The following is a 17,874-nucleotide window of genomic DNA, read 5'->3' as shown; positions in this document are numbered from 1 at the left end:
GTGTTAGATATCTATCTATCTATCTATCCTCTATCTATCTATCATCTATCTATCTATATCTATCTATCTAGATCTATCTATCTAATACTTCTCCATCTCTTTGTAGATTAGCTAAAAAGAAGAAGACAGGCAAGAAGAAAAAGGTCAAGACCGAAGAGGTCAGACAGGAGGACTCCAGCACCACTCCCAACGTTTCTGCGGCCCAGGCTGGAACTCAAGGGGCAGGCGAGGGGGACAAGTCGGGCACCGGAGCCAGGCGGCAGGAATCTGTCCTGGAGGCCAACCCAGATGACAGCAGCGAGAGGAGCCCCGCCCTTCCCCAGCTGGGTCTGTGCATCCCCGAGATGAAGGACACCTCCATGGAGAGGATGGGGCAATCTCTGAGCAGGGTGATTGACACCCTGGACGATGCCGGTGGGTGGAGCCGCTCCCTCGAGCCCCCGGACCAGTCCTTTCGGACCGTCTTGCCAGAGGAGGCCCCCTCGGAGGGGCCACCCTCTGGCAGCGTTAGTGAGGGGGTTTCGGCCCCCATGGATTTCTACCGCTTTACCGTCGAGAGTCCAAACGCTGCTTCGGCAGGTGGTGGCCGCCATGACGCTGCAGGGGATGGTCAACCGCCACATGTTCCTGGTGGCCCTCAAGCTGCTAGAGAAGAGGAGGAAGGAGGAGGAGGAGAAGAGACGGCTGGGCCACGCATAGCAACGGACTTGCAGGAGCAGGAGCAGGAGGAGGAGGTAGTTGAGGCAGGCAGTGTGGAGGCCCTTGGTAAGCTAAAGGGAGACAGGGCCAGCCCCTCTCCGAGCAGCGCTGAGGACTCTGGCGTGGAAGAAGGCCAGGGGAGCCCCTCTGAGGCAGCTCACCCCTCTGAGTTCAGGTAAGTGGCTGCGCAGAGGGAACCAAATAAAGCTGTCAGGAAATCCAGTCCCGCGACAGAGGGTGAAAGAAGGTGGGAGCCTTTCTGACCCAGGGCAGGGTAGGATAGGAAGGGGAAACAGTTATTCCCCTTATAAACAAGGTGTATGAGTTTCTCTAGCTGAGGACAAAATGTGGTGTAGTGGTTAAGAGCAGTAGACTCGTAATCTGGTGAACCGGGTTCGCTTCCCCGCTCCTCCACATGCAGCTGCTGGGTGACCTTGGGCTAGTCACACTTCTCTGAAGTCTCTCAGCCCCACTCACCTCACAGAGTGTTTGTTGTGGGGGAGGAAGGGAAAGGAGAATGTTAGCCGCTTTGAGACTCCTTTGGGTAGTGATAAAGCGGGATATCAAATCCCACCCCCCAAAAAGGTGGCTGGCTCCTTCTGCTGGGTCTCCTGACACAAGGAGAAAAGACCGGGGGGCGGGGGAGGGAATTCTCAGTCGTTTTTTATCTGTCTGGCAAATTGTCACTCCGGCCTGCTAACCTCACGGTGGAGCCGTTCCGCCTGGAATCTCTTGTTGGCTGCATTCACTTGCTGATGACAAAGAATCCAGATGGTGTAGCTGACAAAACATTGCGTTGTGTAGTCTTGCCACAGCTGAGGTGCTGCGTTGCCCAAGGTGGGCTGGCAGAATTCATTTGAGGCTTCCAGCTACTGTGGTACCTCAGGTTACATTCGCTTCAGGCTACAGACTCCGCTAACCCAGAAATAGTACCTCCGCTAACCCAGAAATAGTACTTTGCTTCAGGATGAGAACAGAAATCACGCAGCAGCGGTGCAGTGGCAGCAGGAGGCCCCATTAGCTAAAGTGGTGCTTCAGATTAAGAACAGTTTCAGGTTAAGAACAACCTCCAGAACGAATTAAGTTCTTAACCCGAGGTACCACTGTGCTGTGCCTTCGATTAGGAGCTTCCCCTGTGCGACATCTTCCTCTCATTCCTTCCTGTTTAGTGACAAGAAACTGCCTTTGAACTGCTCCTCGGTTAATCATCCCCTTTTCCCCACCCAGGCAAAACGTCTTTAATTTTACTGGCTTCCTCTCATTATTTACTTTGTTTATCATGAAATTGTATTATATAATTACTAGGGGGGGGGGGGAAGGATTGTGAAGAAAACAGTCTCCCCTCCTCCTCTGTGGGAACAAGAACTAAGCCAGGGGCAGTTGCATCAGTACTGAGAGGGAGAAGCTGCAAGGAGGAAGCTTCTAACTCAATTTGAAGGAGCCCTGTCCTGAATGGGGCTTTCTTCTGAGCAAACATTGTGGAGACTTCTGTCCTTAGTGGCATGCAAGCACTTACATTTTTGACTTGGGGTGACGGTGAGGTGTTGCTCCTTCCAGCCCAAATGCAAGAGGGTCAACTTTGAAGAAGAATATTGACCATTGGGTGAGGGAAGCATCGCTGGATAATATAGTCCTATATTAAATTGCTGCGTGGGAATGACCTCATACGGCCCAAATCTCCCCCTCTCCCGCTGGCCGTGAGATATTAGGGGGAGGTCTAAATCTTCCATGCTTTTCGAGATTCATATCTCTCTCTCTCTCTCTCTCTCTCTCTCTCTCTCTCTCTCTCTCTGCACAGGGTAGACAACAACCACTTGTTGCTTCTGATGATCCATGTCTTCCGGGAAAATGAGGAGCAGCTGTTCCGGGTAGGTCTGTGAGGTGTTGCCGCCTTCTCTTCCCTTTCCCCCACTCCTTTTGGGATGTCCCCCCTCCACTTACTCAGTTTCTCCTGTCCTTAAGAGGCAAAGTGAAGGTGTGTGTGCGGGGCTTGATGCCAGCCAGCTCAAAGCCTGCTTTGGAGGGGAAGAACTCTTTTCTGTCCTAGAGTCACCAGCAGTTCCAGGGGCAAAGGAGATCAGGGGCAAGATCAGGGGCAAGGAGCAGTGGCGTAGCGTGGGTTGTCAGCACCCGGGGCAAGGCAAGTAATTTGCGCCCCCCTAACCCATGGATTTGCGCCCCCTAACCCGTGGATTTGCGCCCCCTAACCCTAACCCCCAGATGTTGCGCCCGGTGTGGCCGGCCCCCCTGCATCCCCCACGCTATGCCACTGGCAAGGAGGATCTCCAGCGCACCTCGCAGCAAAAGAGCAGTGTTCCATGGGCAGTGTTGCCCCAGTGGCAAAGTTGTGGCCAGTGGGTGCGTTTCACGGAGCCCCTTCGGCAAAGCCTTAACAGGGCGCCTCTCTCTTTTCCCCCCACGCAGATGATCCGCATGAGCTCTGGGCACATGGAGGGCAACCTCCAGCTCGTCTACGTGCTGCTGACAGACTGCTACGTCTACCTCCTCCGCAAAGGTATCCTGCCAAGATCCTTCCTCATCTTGGTGGGGAACGGCAGGTTGCCTCGCTCAGTTCAAAGCCTGCCTCCCTGTTTGCTGTGACTGCCCCGGTGCCTGTCCAGGGAGAGAGGCTTCCAGACCAGCTCCCTGCCTTCTGTTGTAGTTGTTTTGCTTTATCACAGTACCTCCTGGGGCCTGATCACTGGGCTGCAAGAGGCTATGCCAGGTGATCCAGAGACCTTCGTGGATGGGCTGCAACTTTCCCAAATCATGTGACTGACTTGGCGCTCTCTCTCTCTCTCTCTCTCTCTCTCTCTCTCTCTCTCTCTCTCTCCCCTCCCTCCCTCCCTCCCTCCCTCCCTCCCTCCTCCCTGCTCCCTCACCTTCTTTGGCTCAGGAGCCGCTGAGAAGCCCTACATGGTGGAGGAAGCCGTTTCCTACAATGAGCTGGACTACATCTCAGTGAGTTGGGAAAGGGGGACTGAGGCAGGGGGACAGTGCTGGCGCCTCTTGGGACAGAAGCTGGATCCAGCCATGGTACACCTGGGAGGAGAGGCCTTCTTGTTTTCATTGCTCTGAATTCTAGGGCGAGGGTGCTGTTCCCAAAGAGATGTGGGGCTTTTACCAGTGCGGTTTCAAATGCATAAAACCTGCCAAGGTCAGCTGCCAGCTTCTGCTTGGGGACACACAAACACACACACACCATTGTGTAAACGCAGCAGGGGCAGCTGGACCTGCTGAAGCTGCTTGGCAGCCAAGGAGATTGCAGAGTTGTGGCCACAGAGGACATCATGCCAGGCTCTGCCGCACCAAGCCAGTGCCCACCTTTGAGCAGCCCACTTTTTGATTTTTTATGGTTTTCAATTTTATACATTTCAGTAATTTTACAATCATTTTAACATTTTGAAACTCATCTTCCTTCCCACTCTTTCTGTGGTTCTTCAAATTTATTTTATATATTTTCTGCATATTCCAAATTAACTTTTTTTAATAATATTTTTATTAGTTTTCAATTACAACCCATTAATAGCCTCATTATAACAATGCCAAATTATAATACAGTTACTAATACCAATCATTCAAATACCAAATTGAAATACACAGTGGTACCTCGGGTTACAGACGCTTTAGGTTACATACGCTTCAGGTTACAGGCTCCGCTAACCCAGAAATAGTGCTTCAGGTTAAGAACTTTGCTTCAGGATGAGAACAGAAATCGGGCTCTGGCGGCACGGCGGCAGCAGGAGGCCCCATTAGCTAAAGTGGTTCTTCAGGTTAAGAACAGTTTCAGGTTAAGTACGGACCTCCGGAACGAATTAAGTACTTAACTCGAGGTACCACTGTAATTTAGGTGTTCCCCTGCATGCTAGAATTGATTGAACTATTTTCTTTACATCTGCATTCCAGATACTAATTTCAGTTACATTCCTGTCACGATAATAATCCCATATACAACAACTGCAATATTAATTTCTATTCGTATTGACACATTAAATGGTTTATGAAACTACAAGTGAGGCACTCAAACTATGTCCTTGTTCTTACTGTGTGTGACAATTATTCTGTCCATAATGTTTCTTCCTGTCCTTGTAAAATGCTGTGTCTGTCTTTCCTGGTTGTTGATGTTCTCCATCATGCCCATTGTTGTTTCAGAAATGCATATTCCATATTAACTTAATCATTTATTCATCTACTTTAAGTGCATACTCTTATAAAACTGCAGGTTATTACAGTAGTCCTGCCAGTGTTTTTACCTGTCTACTGTTTGTTTGTAAATATTCAGTTGGGCAGCCCACCTTTGAGCAGCTTCTCAGCTCAAAGGCTGAGGGGCTCTCCTTGGTCCTGGGGCTCCTTCCCTGACCTGGGCTACCTTCCTTCTGGCGCAGGTGGGCCTGGACCAGCAGACGGTGACCTTGGTCTGCACCAACCGCAGGAAGCAGTTCCTTCTGGACACGGCCGATGTCACCCTGACCGAGTGAGTAAAGCGCCAGCCAGGCATGCCTGCTCCCTTCCTGGCATCTTCATGAGGCAGCTGCCCACTTTGTGGCCTTGGGTGCTCTTGCCCTGCACAAGGCAGAACAGTGTGCCAGCTGGGGGTGCAGAAAGGGACTGGCCCCACATTTTAAGGGCTCCTCCCTTATCAGTTTGCTTCTGGGATGGCCTCAGAAGAGTCTGCTGGCTGCAGTAAGACTGTATTTTAACAGCATCTAAATGCTATTAAGGGGGGACGGGGAGGATTTCAGTACATTTCTGAGCACAATTCAAAGTGGTGGTGCTGACTTTGAAAGCCCTAAATGGCCTCGGCCCTCTGTACCTGAAGGAGCGTCTCCACCTCCATCATTCAGCCCTGAAACTGAGGGCCTTCTGGCAGTTCCCTCCCTGCAAGAAGTGAGGTTACAGGGAACTAGGCAGAGGGCCTTCTCGGTGGTGGCGCCCGCCCTGTGGAACGCCCTCCCACCAGATGTCAAGGAAATAACATCTGAAGGCAGCCCTATATAGGGGAGATTTTAATGTTCGTTGTTTTCCTGTGCTTAATGTTTTAATTGTTGGAAGCTGCCCAGAGTGGCTGTGGCAAACCCACTCAGATGGGCAGCATGTAAATAATAATAACAATAATAATAATAATAATAATAATAATAATAATAATAATAATAATAATTAATAATATCAGCTTTGGTTTTCTGGCCTGATCCCCCATTTCTGGGAATGAATCCTCACCCCCTGACTCCCGCTTTTGCCCTCTGTATTCCACCCTCCCTCCCCCAGGTTTTTCCTGGTGTGCCTCAAGTCAGCCATGATCAAAGGATGCCGAGAGCCGCCCTATCCCAGCATCCTGACGGACGCCACCATGGAGAAGCTGGCGCTGGCCAAGTTTGTGGCTCAGGAATCCAAGCGGGAGGTGAGGAGGGCACTCTGGGCCATTTTCCAGCCGACTGCAGGCAGTTTAAGTGCAAGCCTCCCTGACCTGTTTTCAGCAAGGGGAGAACATGAGAACATGACTGCATGTTGCAGAAGGATCAGATGGTCCTCGGGATCAGAATGAGAACGGCAGGCCTGCTCCACTTTTGCACTGCGTCTAAGAGAATTCGATATGCAATAAGGCGGCGGCGGGGGGGGGCTGTTTTCCCAAAGCCACACCCACCTGTCAGTCAGCTGACATCACCAGGTGACATCAGCTGGTTGGCAGGTCAGTCCTGCTGGGTTCTGCTTCACCAGGGAGTTCCCCATGAGGAGTGTTCCCCCAACAGAGAACAGGAGCCAATCCTCCACTCATCAGCTGGTGAACAGAGAGTTCAGTCCTGCTGTCTGCTGCTTTGCCAGCCTGTTTCCTGCAAGGAACACCCTGGTGGGCAGGGGTCACATGACATCATAATGACATTGACGGGTGGGTTGGGGGTGTTGAATGTGCCAAAAAGGTTCCCTGCCTCAGCTGTGAGGGAAGAAGAAGGAGACTGTCTTGGTCTCTGCCAGTTTTCCCACCTGGATACTTAGCTGCTGCTGTCCTTCTTCCCCACAAATAGGATTGGTTCAGGGGTCCCCCTAGCATTTCAGACCCTCTCCCCCCCCCCACCAAGGGGCCATTCAGGCACCTGCCCTGGAGGGACTTCATCACAAGCTCCTTCCTCCTCCCCACCCCCGGTGCTATGAAGCTATTAACCCTACTTGTGGGTTGGGGCGGGGTCTCCTTCAGATCTCGGATGTGGTGGTCCGCTTCTACGGCCTGATCCACTGGGAAGACCCCATGGATGAGACTCTGGGGCCAGCCCCCTCGGACTACATGCTAACCGAACATCCCATCACAAAGGAAGGTGTCCTGAGCTACAAGGCAGGCACCAACTACCTGGGCAAGGAGAACTGGAAGACCTGCTACGTGGTGCTCAGGTGAGAGAGAGACAGGATTCCCGAGTGAGCAAGGACAGGAGCACAAAAGGCTTCGGATCTTGAAATATGGGTCCCCCCAACAAAATTTAAAATTCGGCTTTGTAATTCGGAATTTATGCGATATGATTTAATTTGATTTGATTGGCCGGTTAATAAAAAATATTATTAAAAAAAAAAGGCTCAGAGCAAGCGCCATGGGCTTGCTTCCCTTGCTGTTTGTGCCTCCAATGTGCAGCCCCCTTTGCCTTCCTAATGACCCCCCCGCCCCCGTCAGACATTGTGCCCTGCAACTCGCATCAGCACCAAGCTAAACAGCTGATGCAGCAGCTGCTGTGAGTGGCCACCCTTTGCCAGAGTGATTGAGCTCCCCAGCTTGAGTCCTGAACACAGGACAGGAGAGCATGACAAAATCGGCTCTTGCATTTTCCCTCCACAGCAACGGCATCTTGTACCAGTACCCGGACCGTGCGGACGTCACCCTTCTTCTCTCCGTGACCATGGGGTGAGTTTGCCCCGCGAGGCAGGAGTCTTCCAGATCTTCCCTCCTCCCCACCCACACCCACCCCACTCACTCGCAACCCTCTCTGGCCCTCCTTGCAGTGGGGAGCAGTGTGGAGGGTGCCGGAGGTCCAACGGGACGGACCGCCCCCACTCCTTCCAGGTGATCCTGACCGACCGACCCTCCCTAGAGCTGAGCGCTGAGAGCGAGGAGGAGATGGCTGACTGGATGCAGTACCTGTGCCAGGCAGTCTCCAAAGGGGTGAGAAAGAGCTCTGCTTCCAGATGAGACCAGTATGACTCCCAGGGGTTGCCGCTTATGAGGGGTCCAAGGCAGCCTGGGCTTCTGTGGCCCCACAAACCCGCTTTTGGCCCTCATCAGTAAAAGGGGGTAAAGGTAAAGGGACCCCTGACCATTGGGTCCAGTCTTGGCCGACTCTGGGGTTGCGGCGCTCATCTTGCTTTATTGGCCGAGGGAGCTGGCGTACAGCTTCTGGGTCATGTGGCCAGCATGACGAAGCCGCTTCTGGCGAACCAGAGCAGTGCACGGAAACGCCATTTACCTAACCACCAGTGGTACCTATTTATCTACTTGCACTTTGACGTGCTTTCAGACTGCTAGGTTGGCAGGAGCAGGGACTGAGCAACGAGAGCTCACCCCGTCGCAGGGATTCGAACCGCCGGCCTTCTGATCGGCAAGTCCTAGGCTCTGTGGTTTAACCCATAGCGCCACCTGCGTCCCTAGTAAAGGGGGAGACCTGCTGAAATGAATGACTGCAAGTTAGCCATGTCCATTAACTTCAGTGGGTCAACTCCTGAGTAGAACTGGAGAACCAACACACTCCATATGCCAGAGCTTTCTAAACATTGTTAGTGTGTCAACTGCAGTGTGTAGGTGTGTTGTGCAAACTCTTGCCGGGCTAGAAAGGGGTTAGTTTAATTTGCTAATAAAACTGATTTGCTATTTTGTGAACGGATGCATGTCTAAAAAATGTGTCACCAACATGAAATGTTTGGAAATCTCTGCCTTCTTCCAGGTGGTCCCCCAGGGTGTGGTTCCTGCCCCCTGTGTCCCTTGCTGCCTGGTGCTGACAGATCAGAAACTCTTCACCTGCCACGAGGACTGCCAGACCAGCTTCTTTCGCTCGCTGGCCACAGCTGAGTTGGCGGATGTGGTCTCTGTCTCCACAGAGGCTGGCCGGGAATACTGTATCTTGGTGAGTATTTGGGCGACCTGGGGGCATGTGCCACATGGGTGTGTCCAGCCAGCAGTGGCTACAGACACCTTATACCAGATCTTACCATCAGTCCACCTAGCTCAGTATTGTCAGCAGTAGCTGTCCAGGGTTTTGGGCACGGGCAGTGGCGTAACGTGGGGGGTGCAGGGGGGGCCGGCCGCACCGGGCGCAACATCTGGGGGTTAGGGTTAGGGGGCGCAAATCCACGGGTTAGGGGGGCGCAAATCCATGGGTTAGGGGGCGCAAATTACTTGCCTTGCCCCGGGTGCTGACAACCCACGCTACGCCACTGGGCACGGGACATTCCCAGGCCTACCTGGAGGTGCTGCCAAGGACTGAAGGTGCGACCTTCTGCATCCCAATCTGAGCTATGACCCTTCTCCTAAAGCATAAATAAAGTAAGTTCTGAATAATGATTGGCATCCGTCTGTCCCGGAAGACACCTTTGGGAGTGAAGTCAAACCATTGGAGAGACTGCTGTGCCTGCTGTGGCTGGAGAGAGCAATGTGGGGAGACCTGTTTTATTGCAGGTGGGACAAATTTTGCTGCTGTGGGTGCACCATGGCAGGTCTTCTCTGTGTGCTCCTCCCAGCGGTCATTCCTTCTCTGGCCACTGATGAAGCCAACCTTCGTGACTCATTTGCAGACACCTTCCTAACGCAGAGTTGGTCTGCCGATGGGCCTAAAGGCAGCTCCGCATAGCGTACTTGGGGATCCTGCCATATTTCATTTTATGTACCACGACCAAGCCAGCATAGTTCTGAATAAAGGGCCGATTTAAATAAGAAAATAGGAAGCTGCCTTATACAAAGTCCGGCCCTGAGGCGTTCTCAAAGTAAAAGAAGGATTATACTCTGATTAATAAGAATACACACAGAGGCTTGAACCAGCAAGACTCTGGGAGGGGTGCATATAATAATCTCTCCCTCCACCCTCCGGCCCAGGTCATTTTATTCACAAAAGAACTGTTTACCGAGTGTTCGTAAGAACCAATCAGATTTCTTCTGAGCATTTCAACAAACCACTGGGGACAAAGTTAAACTACCAAAACTAATTAAGCATGGTGTAAATAAAACAGACTACAAAACTACAAAGGAGTGCATTTGGCAACCCCGGGAGGTGAGAAACAAGCAATATACATGATAAGAAGGATCATTATCACCATTATGTGAAACCTGTTTCCTGGCCCTAAGATATATCAGAAAAGCTACATCAAAGAAACTGCCCACTGTCTTTGATGACCCAGGATGCCTGCCTGGCGAAGCAACTGGCAGTGTACGTGACTGGTCAAGAAAGAGAAATGGAACAGGGATGCAGAGGTGTGGATTGATCAAGAATCATATCAAAATAGTTTAAACCCAGTCAACGCAATGCAATGCTGACACAGATGACTTACTCTATATTTGTTATAATTCCTCATAGCAATCCCACCTGATCACTACACGGCCCATAGTCTGTCTTGCTCATTATTGTCAATTACTGATCAACGTATCCAAAGGCTTAGAGTTGGAAGGGACCCTGAGGATCATCTAATCCAGCCTCCTGCGATGCAGGAATATGCAGCTGTCCATTATGGGCAGCCTTGCAATTACCAGCACCATGCTCTAGCCGACTAAGCTATCCAGCTCTTCAGGGTTTTCAGACAGGAGGAGCCTATTCCCAGCCTCCTTGGAGATGCTGACATTGGAGATTGAACCCGGGTCCTTCTGCATACCAAGCAGGTGCCCTTCCCCTCAACTGATGTGTATCTTACCCTCTCTCCCTTCCTAGGAATTTGCCCAGGACCGCAAGCAGTACCTGCCCTCCTGGGTGCTCTATTTTAGCTGCATAGCAGAACTGGAGAGGTTCCTCCTGGCATTGGACACAGTGTGGAAAAGCACCTACCAGGTAAGCTGGCCTGGCTGTTGGCAGGCCTCTCTCCTCCCAGGCCTCTGAAAGGCAGCCAGGCTTTGGCTGCTCTCCTCCCTTTCCTGCACACTTGAAGCCCACACTATGTCTTGGCTCCTACCATGGCATTGCCATCAAACCATAGGGGTGTTTGTGCTGCTGCTGCTGCTGCTGCTGCTGCTGTGAAAGGTAAAAAGGGCCTTTTGCTGACATCCTTCTGTCTCAAGAGACAATGGAGTGCACCTCCAGGGGTCAAACTGCTGCATTGGCAGCACCGAAGTGACCTCCCTGGGGCGCAAGCCTAGACAGTGTGCATGGATGTTCTGGGATGCCCAGATGACAAGACCCCCCTCTCGGCCTCGCTGATGTGGAGCAAGCAATACATTTGGCCCCAGGGGCTTCAGGAGTTGCTGGAAGGAGGTGCACAAGGCACCACCCAACCAGTCTTAGAGATTCCTCTCTCCAGATTTGAGTAGGGTTTATTCCTTAACCATGTCTTCTCTTAAAGATATCCTACAAGGCAGTTTTCTTTCTCCTAGTTGCAAATAAAGAGATCCAGATAATACCTGTACTGATGATATAAGGCTGTCATCACATTCTGATTCAACGTATAGCAAGGGACTATGAACCTCTGGGCGCATTCATCACTCCTTCCTCTTATATAATATGGCTTATTCAGACATAATGCACTGCAATAAAAAACCAAATAAATCTAAACAAAAACAGAGAAAGAAAAAGTCCTCTTTCACAGGTACATCTTAATTTGTCGCACACAAAGGGGGGGACTGTTCTAGCTCTCACTTGGGAGCTTACCTTTCTTTTTCCATCTTCCCACCCTGGGAGATCTTCCTTTCCCTTCATCCATCCATCCATCCATCCATGTTAACCCTTCCTTAATCCTGAGTCGAGGACCACAAAAATTGCAAAAGACCAGAGCAGAACAACAACACAAAGAAAGCAGAGAAAAGGGAAAAGAAAAGAGAGCAAAGAGAGAAGAGTATTGAAGGAAATAATAAAGGAATAAAATGGAAAGATAAAAAGAAGCAAAAATGACTAGCATAGAAATATTTCTATGACTAGCATAGAAATAAATACATTTTAGTAAATACCTTTTAGTAAAGTGACAGGCATGAAATACCTTTCCCATATCCAATGCTGGGCCCAGAGAGTCCAGAGCAGCCCAGCACTGTTGATCAGATGAAATCAAGCATTGGGATGAAATCCAGCCCCTAGGATTTCCCCACCTTGGACCTGCAGTCACTGGCTCATATCAGCCTCCTCCAGAGCCTGCTCTGTGTTTCAGGATGTTGCCGTTGCAGAGTGGGATTTTGAAGGGTCTTTGTAGTGTCTCGAGGGTTTTCGGGAGGCAGAAGCTGAGGGTGAGATCCTTTGAGAATAATCCTGAAGTGCCACCACAAACAAAAGAAAAAAACAGAAATACTATGTTCTAGAAAGCAAATCAATGAAATCTTCAAATATCTCAAGGGCTGTCACAAGGAATAGGGAACAAGCTTGTTTTCTCCTGCTCTGGAGGTGAGGACCCAAACCAATGGCTTCAAGTTACAAAAAAGGAAATTCTATGGAAAAGGAAAAGGAAAAACTATGTATGCCAGCTTGATTTCTGAGAAAAAAGTGGGAAATAAATACAATACATCAATACCATTTGAGTCTCTTATCTGTGATGAAGAAACAGCTACTGTCGCATCCTGTGGACCAGGTGGCCACAGGCTCTGTGGTTTGGCTGCTGGGGCTTTAATCAGGCAGGGTTCACCCTTCATCCTCGCCCAACTGCCTGTTTTTGGTCTTAGCAAGCCACAAACCTTCCTCTCTGTTTTGCCCTGACAGGTGGACCTCCTGCACAAGCCAATCGAGGACGCCTCCATCCGGAAGAAGTGCGAGGACGCCATAAGCTTGATCCACAGCGCCTGGCAGCGGAGCGACAGCCTTTGCCGCGGAAGGGCTTCCCGGGACCCCTGGTGTTAGCCTCCCGGCTGGCAGGGAGAAACACGACTCTGCGGCAGCGCAGGCATTGGCCTTCTTCACGAGCCAGAGGCTGCTTGAAGTGGAGCTGGGCTTCCCCGGCGGCAGAATCCAGCTGGAGACGAAAGAGGGCCGTGTGGGTGACTGAGTGAGTGAGTGTGCACGTGTAATAATAGGCCGATGAAGCACTGCGATCCTCGAGCAACTTCCACCGGGCCCACCTTCTGCATCTGGCCTTCTGCTGCTACATCTCAGCTGGAGGTTACGGTACAAGGGCTGCCGGCAGCGGTGAACAGGACTGGCTTGCTGGCGCTCCGCTGGCAGCCCTCCCAGGGGCTTGGTGGCAAGGCCTCATCTTCGAAGAATACTAATCTCTTATTAACGGGGATGGGGTAGAGGGGCACGGGCCGGGAGGTCTGGAGCTGTTAGGATGAGGCAAGGTTGGGACGTGGTGGACACCCTGCATGCATTTCTCTTGTCAAAACGAAGCAGAAAGTCGCCGGTCTTATTCCACTTTCGCCCCACCCTGAGGTACAGACAAATCTCCGCCTGCTGCTCTCCCATCTCTCCTTCGTCCCCCAGATGTTCTTGTTCTGTGAAGGGATCTCTGCCTGTCTCCAGCCCCTCTGCCCTGGTCTCAGCAGGCTACTGGGCAAAGCTGGCACAGCGGATCGGGCCTTTGCCATCTCTTCAAGGAAGCTGAGAAGGAGCAGCCAGGCTGGGAGTGGCGGCACCGGCAACTTCCTCTGCTAGGCCAGCAGGTGGCGCTCTGTCCCCAGGTTTCCCTGGGTGGAGTGGAGTTTCCCAGGAAAGGACCTGTTGTCAGGAGTGGGCTTTGACCTGGTGCAGTGAGATCCTCTTCTCCTCCTTGCCCCTTGCAACCAGAGAAGCTTCCTTTGGGGAGGGGGCAGTCAGCCCTGGCAGCTGCTGGTCTGTGCAGATCCTGCCTCTTCACATTCCTGTTGTTTTGCAGGAGGGGAGTCCCTCTCTGCCTGCCTCCCTCCTGGCTGGCTTTAGGGCAGTGGTAATGCTGCTGGGGGGTGCTGGGTGGGTGGTGCTGATCTGTTTATGCCAAGAGCAAATCTATAGGAAGCAGGGGCCGCATTGGTTATCCCAGCCATGATAAGCAGGGTTCGGGTTTTATTTGCCTGAAGAGGGTGGTGGTGTGTTTTTTTTTAAGCTGTTGGTATTTTAATTTTTCTTTAACAGAGAAAAGACTTGCTAATGTATTATATGCGTTCATGCGGGGGTCTCCCCTCCCCCCAAGAGGTGGCCTGTGTGGCAGAATGTATCTGCACATACATCTCCCCTCCTACCCTGTAATAAATACTCATTGGTTAATGCTGAGTCTGCCTGCTTGCCTGGGACATCAGGGGGTGACCTGAAAGCTCCCTGTAGCTCAGTGGTTCCCAGTCTTGGGTCTCCAGCTGTTTTCAGACTACAATTCCCATAATCCCTGACCAATGGTCTTGCTAGCTAAGGATGATGGGAGTTGTAAAGGTAAAGGGACCCCTGACCGTTAGGTCCAGTCGCGGACGACTCTGGGGTTGCGGCGCTCATCTTGCTTTATTGGCCAAGGGAACCGGCGTACAGCTTCCGGATCATGTGGCCAGCATGTCTAAGCCGCTTCTGGCAAACCAGAGCAACACATGGAAACGCAGTTTACCTTCCCTCCAGAGTGGTACCTATTTATCTACTTGCACTTTGATGGCAGGAGCAGGGACCGAGCAACGAGAGCTCACCCCGTCACGGGGATTCGAACCACCGGCCTTCTGACCGGCAAGTCCTAGGCTCTGTGGTTTAACCCACAGCGCCACCCTTGTGCTGATGAGAGTTGTAGGGTGGTTTTATTTGCCAAGGCGGAGGGAGGACCAGCCTGCTCTTCTCTGGCGGTTTGTTCTCCAAAGGGATTTGACAAATTGTTCTCTCAGTTTAATCTTGGCTTCTGTTCTCTCGTCTCCTTCCTCTGTTGGTTACCTGTTTGTGCTTTAAGGTGAGGAACGGAGCCTCGGGTGTCATTTGGTAAAAAGGCCTCAGCCTGGGAAAGGACTCTGCCTGGGGGAGAGACTTTGAATAGTTGCTGCCACTCAGTGCAGACAATACAGAACTTGATGGACCCAGTGGTCTGAATGAGTGTAAGGCAGATTCCTATGCCAGGGAAGAGGCTGAGGCCAAGGCAATCCAGTCCATTGCCAGGGGGGGGGGAGGCTTTTCTAACCTTTGCAGTCCTGGCAGGAAGTGCCAACTTGTAGAGATCCCAAAATGGAAACAGACCTCATGTGCCTTTTGCACAGTAAGGCCTCAGGGCCGCTCCCAAGAGCAGGAGAAGCTGGTGCCCCCAGATGGGTGCAGGAGGCTCCACAACCAGGGCAAAGGGCAGCCAGGGGTCCCTTTGCCCCCTCCTGTGCCCTAGTTCCCAACCTGCCTCCTCCTCGGCACCCTTCCATGTTTCTGTCCTCTCAGTGCATCTTATGCAAGCATCAGCAATGCCACACTCTCCCGAGACATGCTATTTCGAGCTGTTGACAAGAAGACGCCTCCAGACCGAGCCAGCTGCTCTTTTTCGGGCACAGGGGTTGCTGCCTGCCCTCTTTGGACACGTGCTCAAGACGTGCTCCTGCTCTGCCTCTGTGGAAGGGCCACGCATGCCCAGCAGCAGAGGCACTGTGTGCCCGGGGCAGGATTCTTGGTGCGTCGTTTGCCGAGATTCACACCCAGTGTCGGGACCTGCCACTGCACTGCCATCCTTAGCCATCCTCTGCAGCTGGAGGCCATAAACGCCTCTCAATCCCAGTGGCTGAGAGTTGCAACAGTGTGGTGGTTGCCCTCAGTCTTCCTTTGGAGCAAACTGCCTGGCGGTGCATGCGCAACGCTGCTACATACAGCGCATGTGTGGCTGCGCATGCACCATACAGATGGCAGAGGGATCCTCCGCTCACGGCAGCGGCAGCGGAGGAAACCACACGCAGTGGCGGTGGCGCAATGGCGATGGCTCGCACTGCTGCAACCGGGGGCGGTGGGCTGAGCCCCGTGTGGGGTGTTCTCTTGTCACCCCCCTCAGAGACTGCCGCCCTTGCTCTCTTCCTCCGCCACTGCTTCCAGGCTTTCTTCAGATTCTTATCTATGTTGGTCTTCACTGGGCCTGTTCCTCTGCCTTTCCAGACTTGATAGGTCAGTTGGTTAGAGTGTGGTGCTGAAAATGCCATGGTTGCAGGTTTGATCCCCTTAAGGGACAGCAGGGGATTGGATTAGATGATTCTCAGGGTCCCTGCCAACTCTATGAATCTCCCCAAATTCAGCTTCATTGTATTATAGAAAAAATAGGGGGTTTGGTTTTTGCTGCCCAGCTCCCCAAGTGACTGAGTCCCCTAAGTCCATGATCGGTCAAAGATTAATGGATGGAGGCAAGATCCATAGAAAGCAAGAGGGATCTTTATTTTTCTGTTGCAAGAGTTCCCCCCCCCCCTGCAAGGAGGTAGGAGAGACCCAGAACAATGGTGTGCAAGCCCCTATAAAGACTTTTGAAATTGCCCAAGACCACCCCCAAAACATCATACATACATCACAAAAGGAGGCGGTCTCCAGCAGAAATTTGAGAGTGTTGCTTCTCACAAGAAACAGGAATTGAAGTGGCAAAGAAGGTAAAATACTTGGGAATATGGTTGACTTCAAAAAATATTGACTTATTCCAAAATAATTATACACCGGTGTGGAATGGAATTAAAAAAGACCTGGAGGTATGGGGAAGGATGAAACTCTCTTTTTGGGGCAGAATTTCAACGATTAAGATGAGTGTACTTCCAAAGATGTTACTCTTATTTCAAATGATTCCTATAATCAAAGGGACTATGATCTTTAAAGAGTGGCAGAAAATAATTTCAAGATATATCTGGCAGGGTAAAATGCCAAGAATACAATTTAAGTTATTAACAGATGCGAAGGAAAGAGAAGGCTTTGCCCTGCCAGACTTGAAATTATATTATGAAGCATCCTGTCTCTGTTGGTTGAAGGCATGGATAAAATTAAAAAATAATAAATTGTTAGATCTAGAAGGATTTGATAACAGATTTGGATGGCACTCGTATTTATGGTTGGAGAAGAAGAAAAGTCATAAGGGTTTTGAGAATCATATCTTCCGGAGATCTTTAATTGAAATATGGGATAGGTATAAAAATGTATTAGAACCTAAAGTCTCACACTGGCTGTCTCCATTAGAGGTTATGAGTGTAAAGAAAATTAATATGAGAGAGAATTGGATTACATATGGAGAATTAATAATTAAAGAAGGAGGAAAATGGAAAATGAAGCCATATGAACAAGTAAAAGAATATGTGTTTGATTGGTTGCACTATTTTCAGGTAAATGAAATGTTTAAAAAATATTTTAAAGAAAGTGGATATGCAGAAAGTGAATTGAAATTTCAAACAGAGATAATAAACAATGATAATAAAATATTGTCAAAAATGTATAAAATGTTGTTGGAATGGCATACGATGGATGAGGAAGTAAAGTCGGTTATGATACATTGGGCTAGAGATTTTGGATATAATGGATGATTGGCAGAAAGTATGGAATGAAAATATAAAATCCACAGCATGTACTGCGTTAAAGGAGAATATGATGAAAATGGTATATAGATGGTATATTACACTGGTTAAGTTAGCAAAAATGTTTAAAACATGCAATAAGTGTTGGAAATGTAAAGAAAAAGAAGGATCATTTTATCATATGTGGTGGGAGTGTAAGAAAGTAAAGGGTTTCTGGGAAATGATATATAATGAGTTGAAGAAGATGTTGAAATATACATTTGTAAAGAAACCAGAAGCCTTTCTGTTAGGAATAACAGGAAGAGGGATAAATAGAAGTGATCACAAACTTTTCCAATACGCAGTAACAGCAGCAAGAATCTTAATGGCCCAAAAATGGAAACAGGAGGAACTACCGATTTTCGGAGAATGGAGGACGAAACTCATAGACTATGCAGAACTGGATAAACTAACTGGGAAGATAAGATATCAACGGGACCACAAGTTCATCGAGGACTGGGGAAAATTTGCAGAATATCTGAAAAGTATATGTGATGAACAAATAACGCTAGTGGGATTTAAAGAGGCTTTGTGAAGTGAGAGGAGTATTGTTAAACAGAAACAGGACAGTAAGGGCAATCTAAAAATGCAATATTAAATTTAGA

At 50.2% G+C, this 17,874-nt stretch overlaps 1 protein-coding gene and 1 long non-coding RNA gene across 3 annotated transcripts in view; one reads left to right on the top strand and one right to left on the bottom strand.

The window, feature by feature from the left end:
- Positions 1 to 14,030, top strand: part of PLEKHM2 (pleckstrin homology and RUN domain containing M2) — a 33,402-nt gene extending 19,372 nt beyond the window's left edge. For both annotated transcript variants that reach the window (XM_079986853.1, XM_079986852.1), the window contains 12 exons: positions 107 to 874; positions 2,498 to 2,567; positions 3,124 to 3,214; positions 3,596 to 3,660; positions 5,085 to 5,173; positions 5,965 to 6,097; positions 6,890 to 7,080; positions 7,517 to 7,582; positions 7,681 to 7,840; positions 8,616 to 8,795; positions 10,587 to 10,703; positions 12,549 to 14,030. In XM_079986853.1, coding sequence (XP_079842979.1) covers positions 107 to 874; positions 2,498 to 2,567; positions 3,124 to 3,214; positions 3,596 to 3,660; positions 5,085 to 5,173; positions 5,965 to 6,097; positions 6,890 to 7,080; positions 7,517 to 7,582; positions 7,681 to 7,840; positions 8,616 to 8,795; positions 10,587 to 10,703; positions 12,549 to 12,686 — 2,068 coding nt within the window. In that variant the 3' untranslated portion in view covers positions 12,687 to 14,030. The remainder of the gene's footprint in view (positions 1 to 106; positions 875 to 2,497; positions 2,568 to 3,123; positions 3,215 to 3,595; positions 3,661 to 5,084; positions 5,174 to 5,964; positions 6,098 to 6,889; positions 7,081 to 7,516; positions 7,583 to 7,680; positions 7,841 to 8,615; positions 8,796 to 10,586; positions 10,704 to 12,548) is intronic.
- LOC307222251 lies at positions 9,304 to 12,526 on the bottom strand. The gene is made up of 2 exons (XR_013841679.1): positions 11,270 to 12,526; positions 9,304 to 9,576 (listed from the first exon to the last, which is right to left on the bottom strand). It is a non-coding gene; the product is annotated as an uncharacterized lncRNA (long non-coding RNA).
- Positions 14,031 to 17,874: the final 3,844 nt, after the last annotated feature.

The sequence above is a fragment of the Podarcis cretensis genome (assembly GCF_951804945.1).
Source record: "Podarcis cretensis genome assembly, chromosome: 8".
NCBI lineage: Eukaryota > Metazoa > Chordata > Lepidosauria > Squamata > Lacertidae > Podarcis > Podarcis cretensis.
This window is presented reverse-complemented; position numbering and strand designations above follow the sequence as displayed.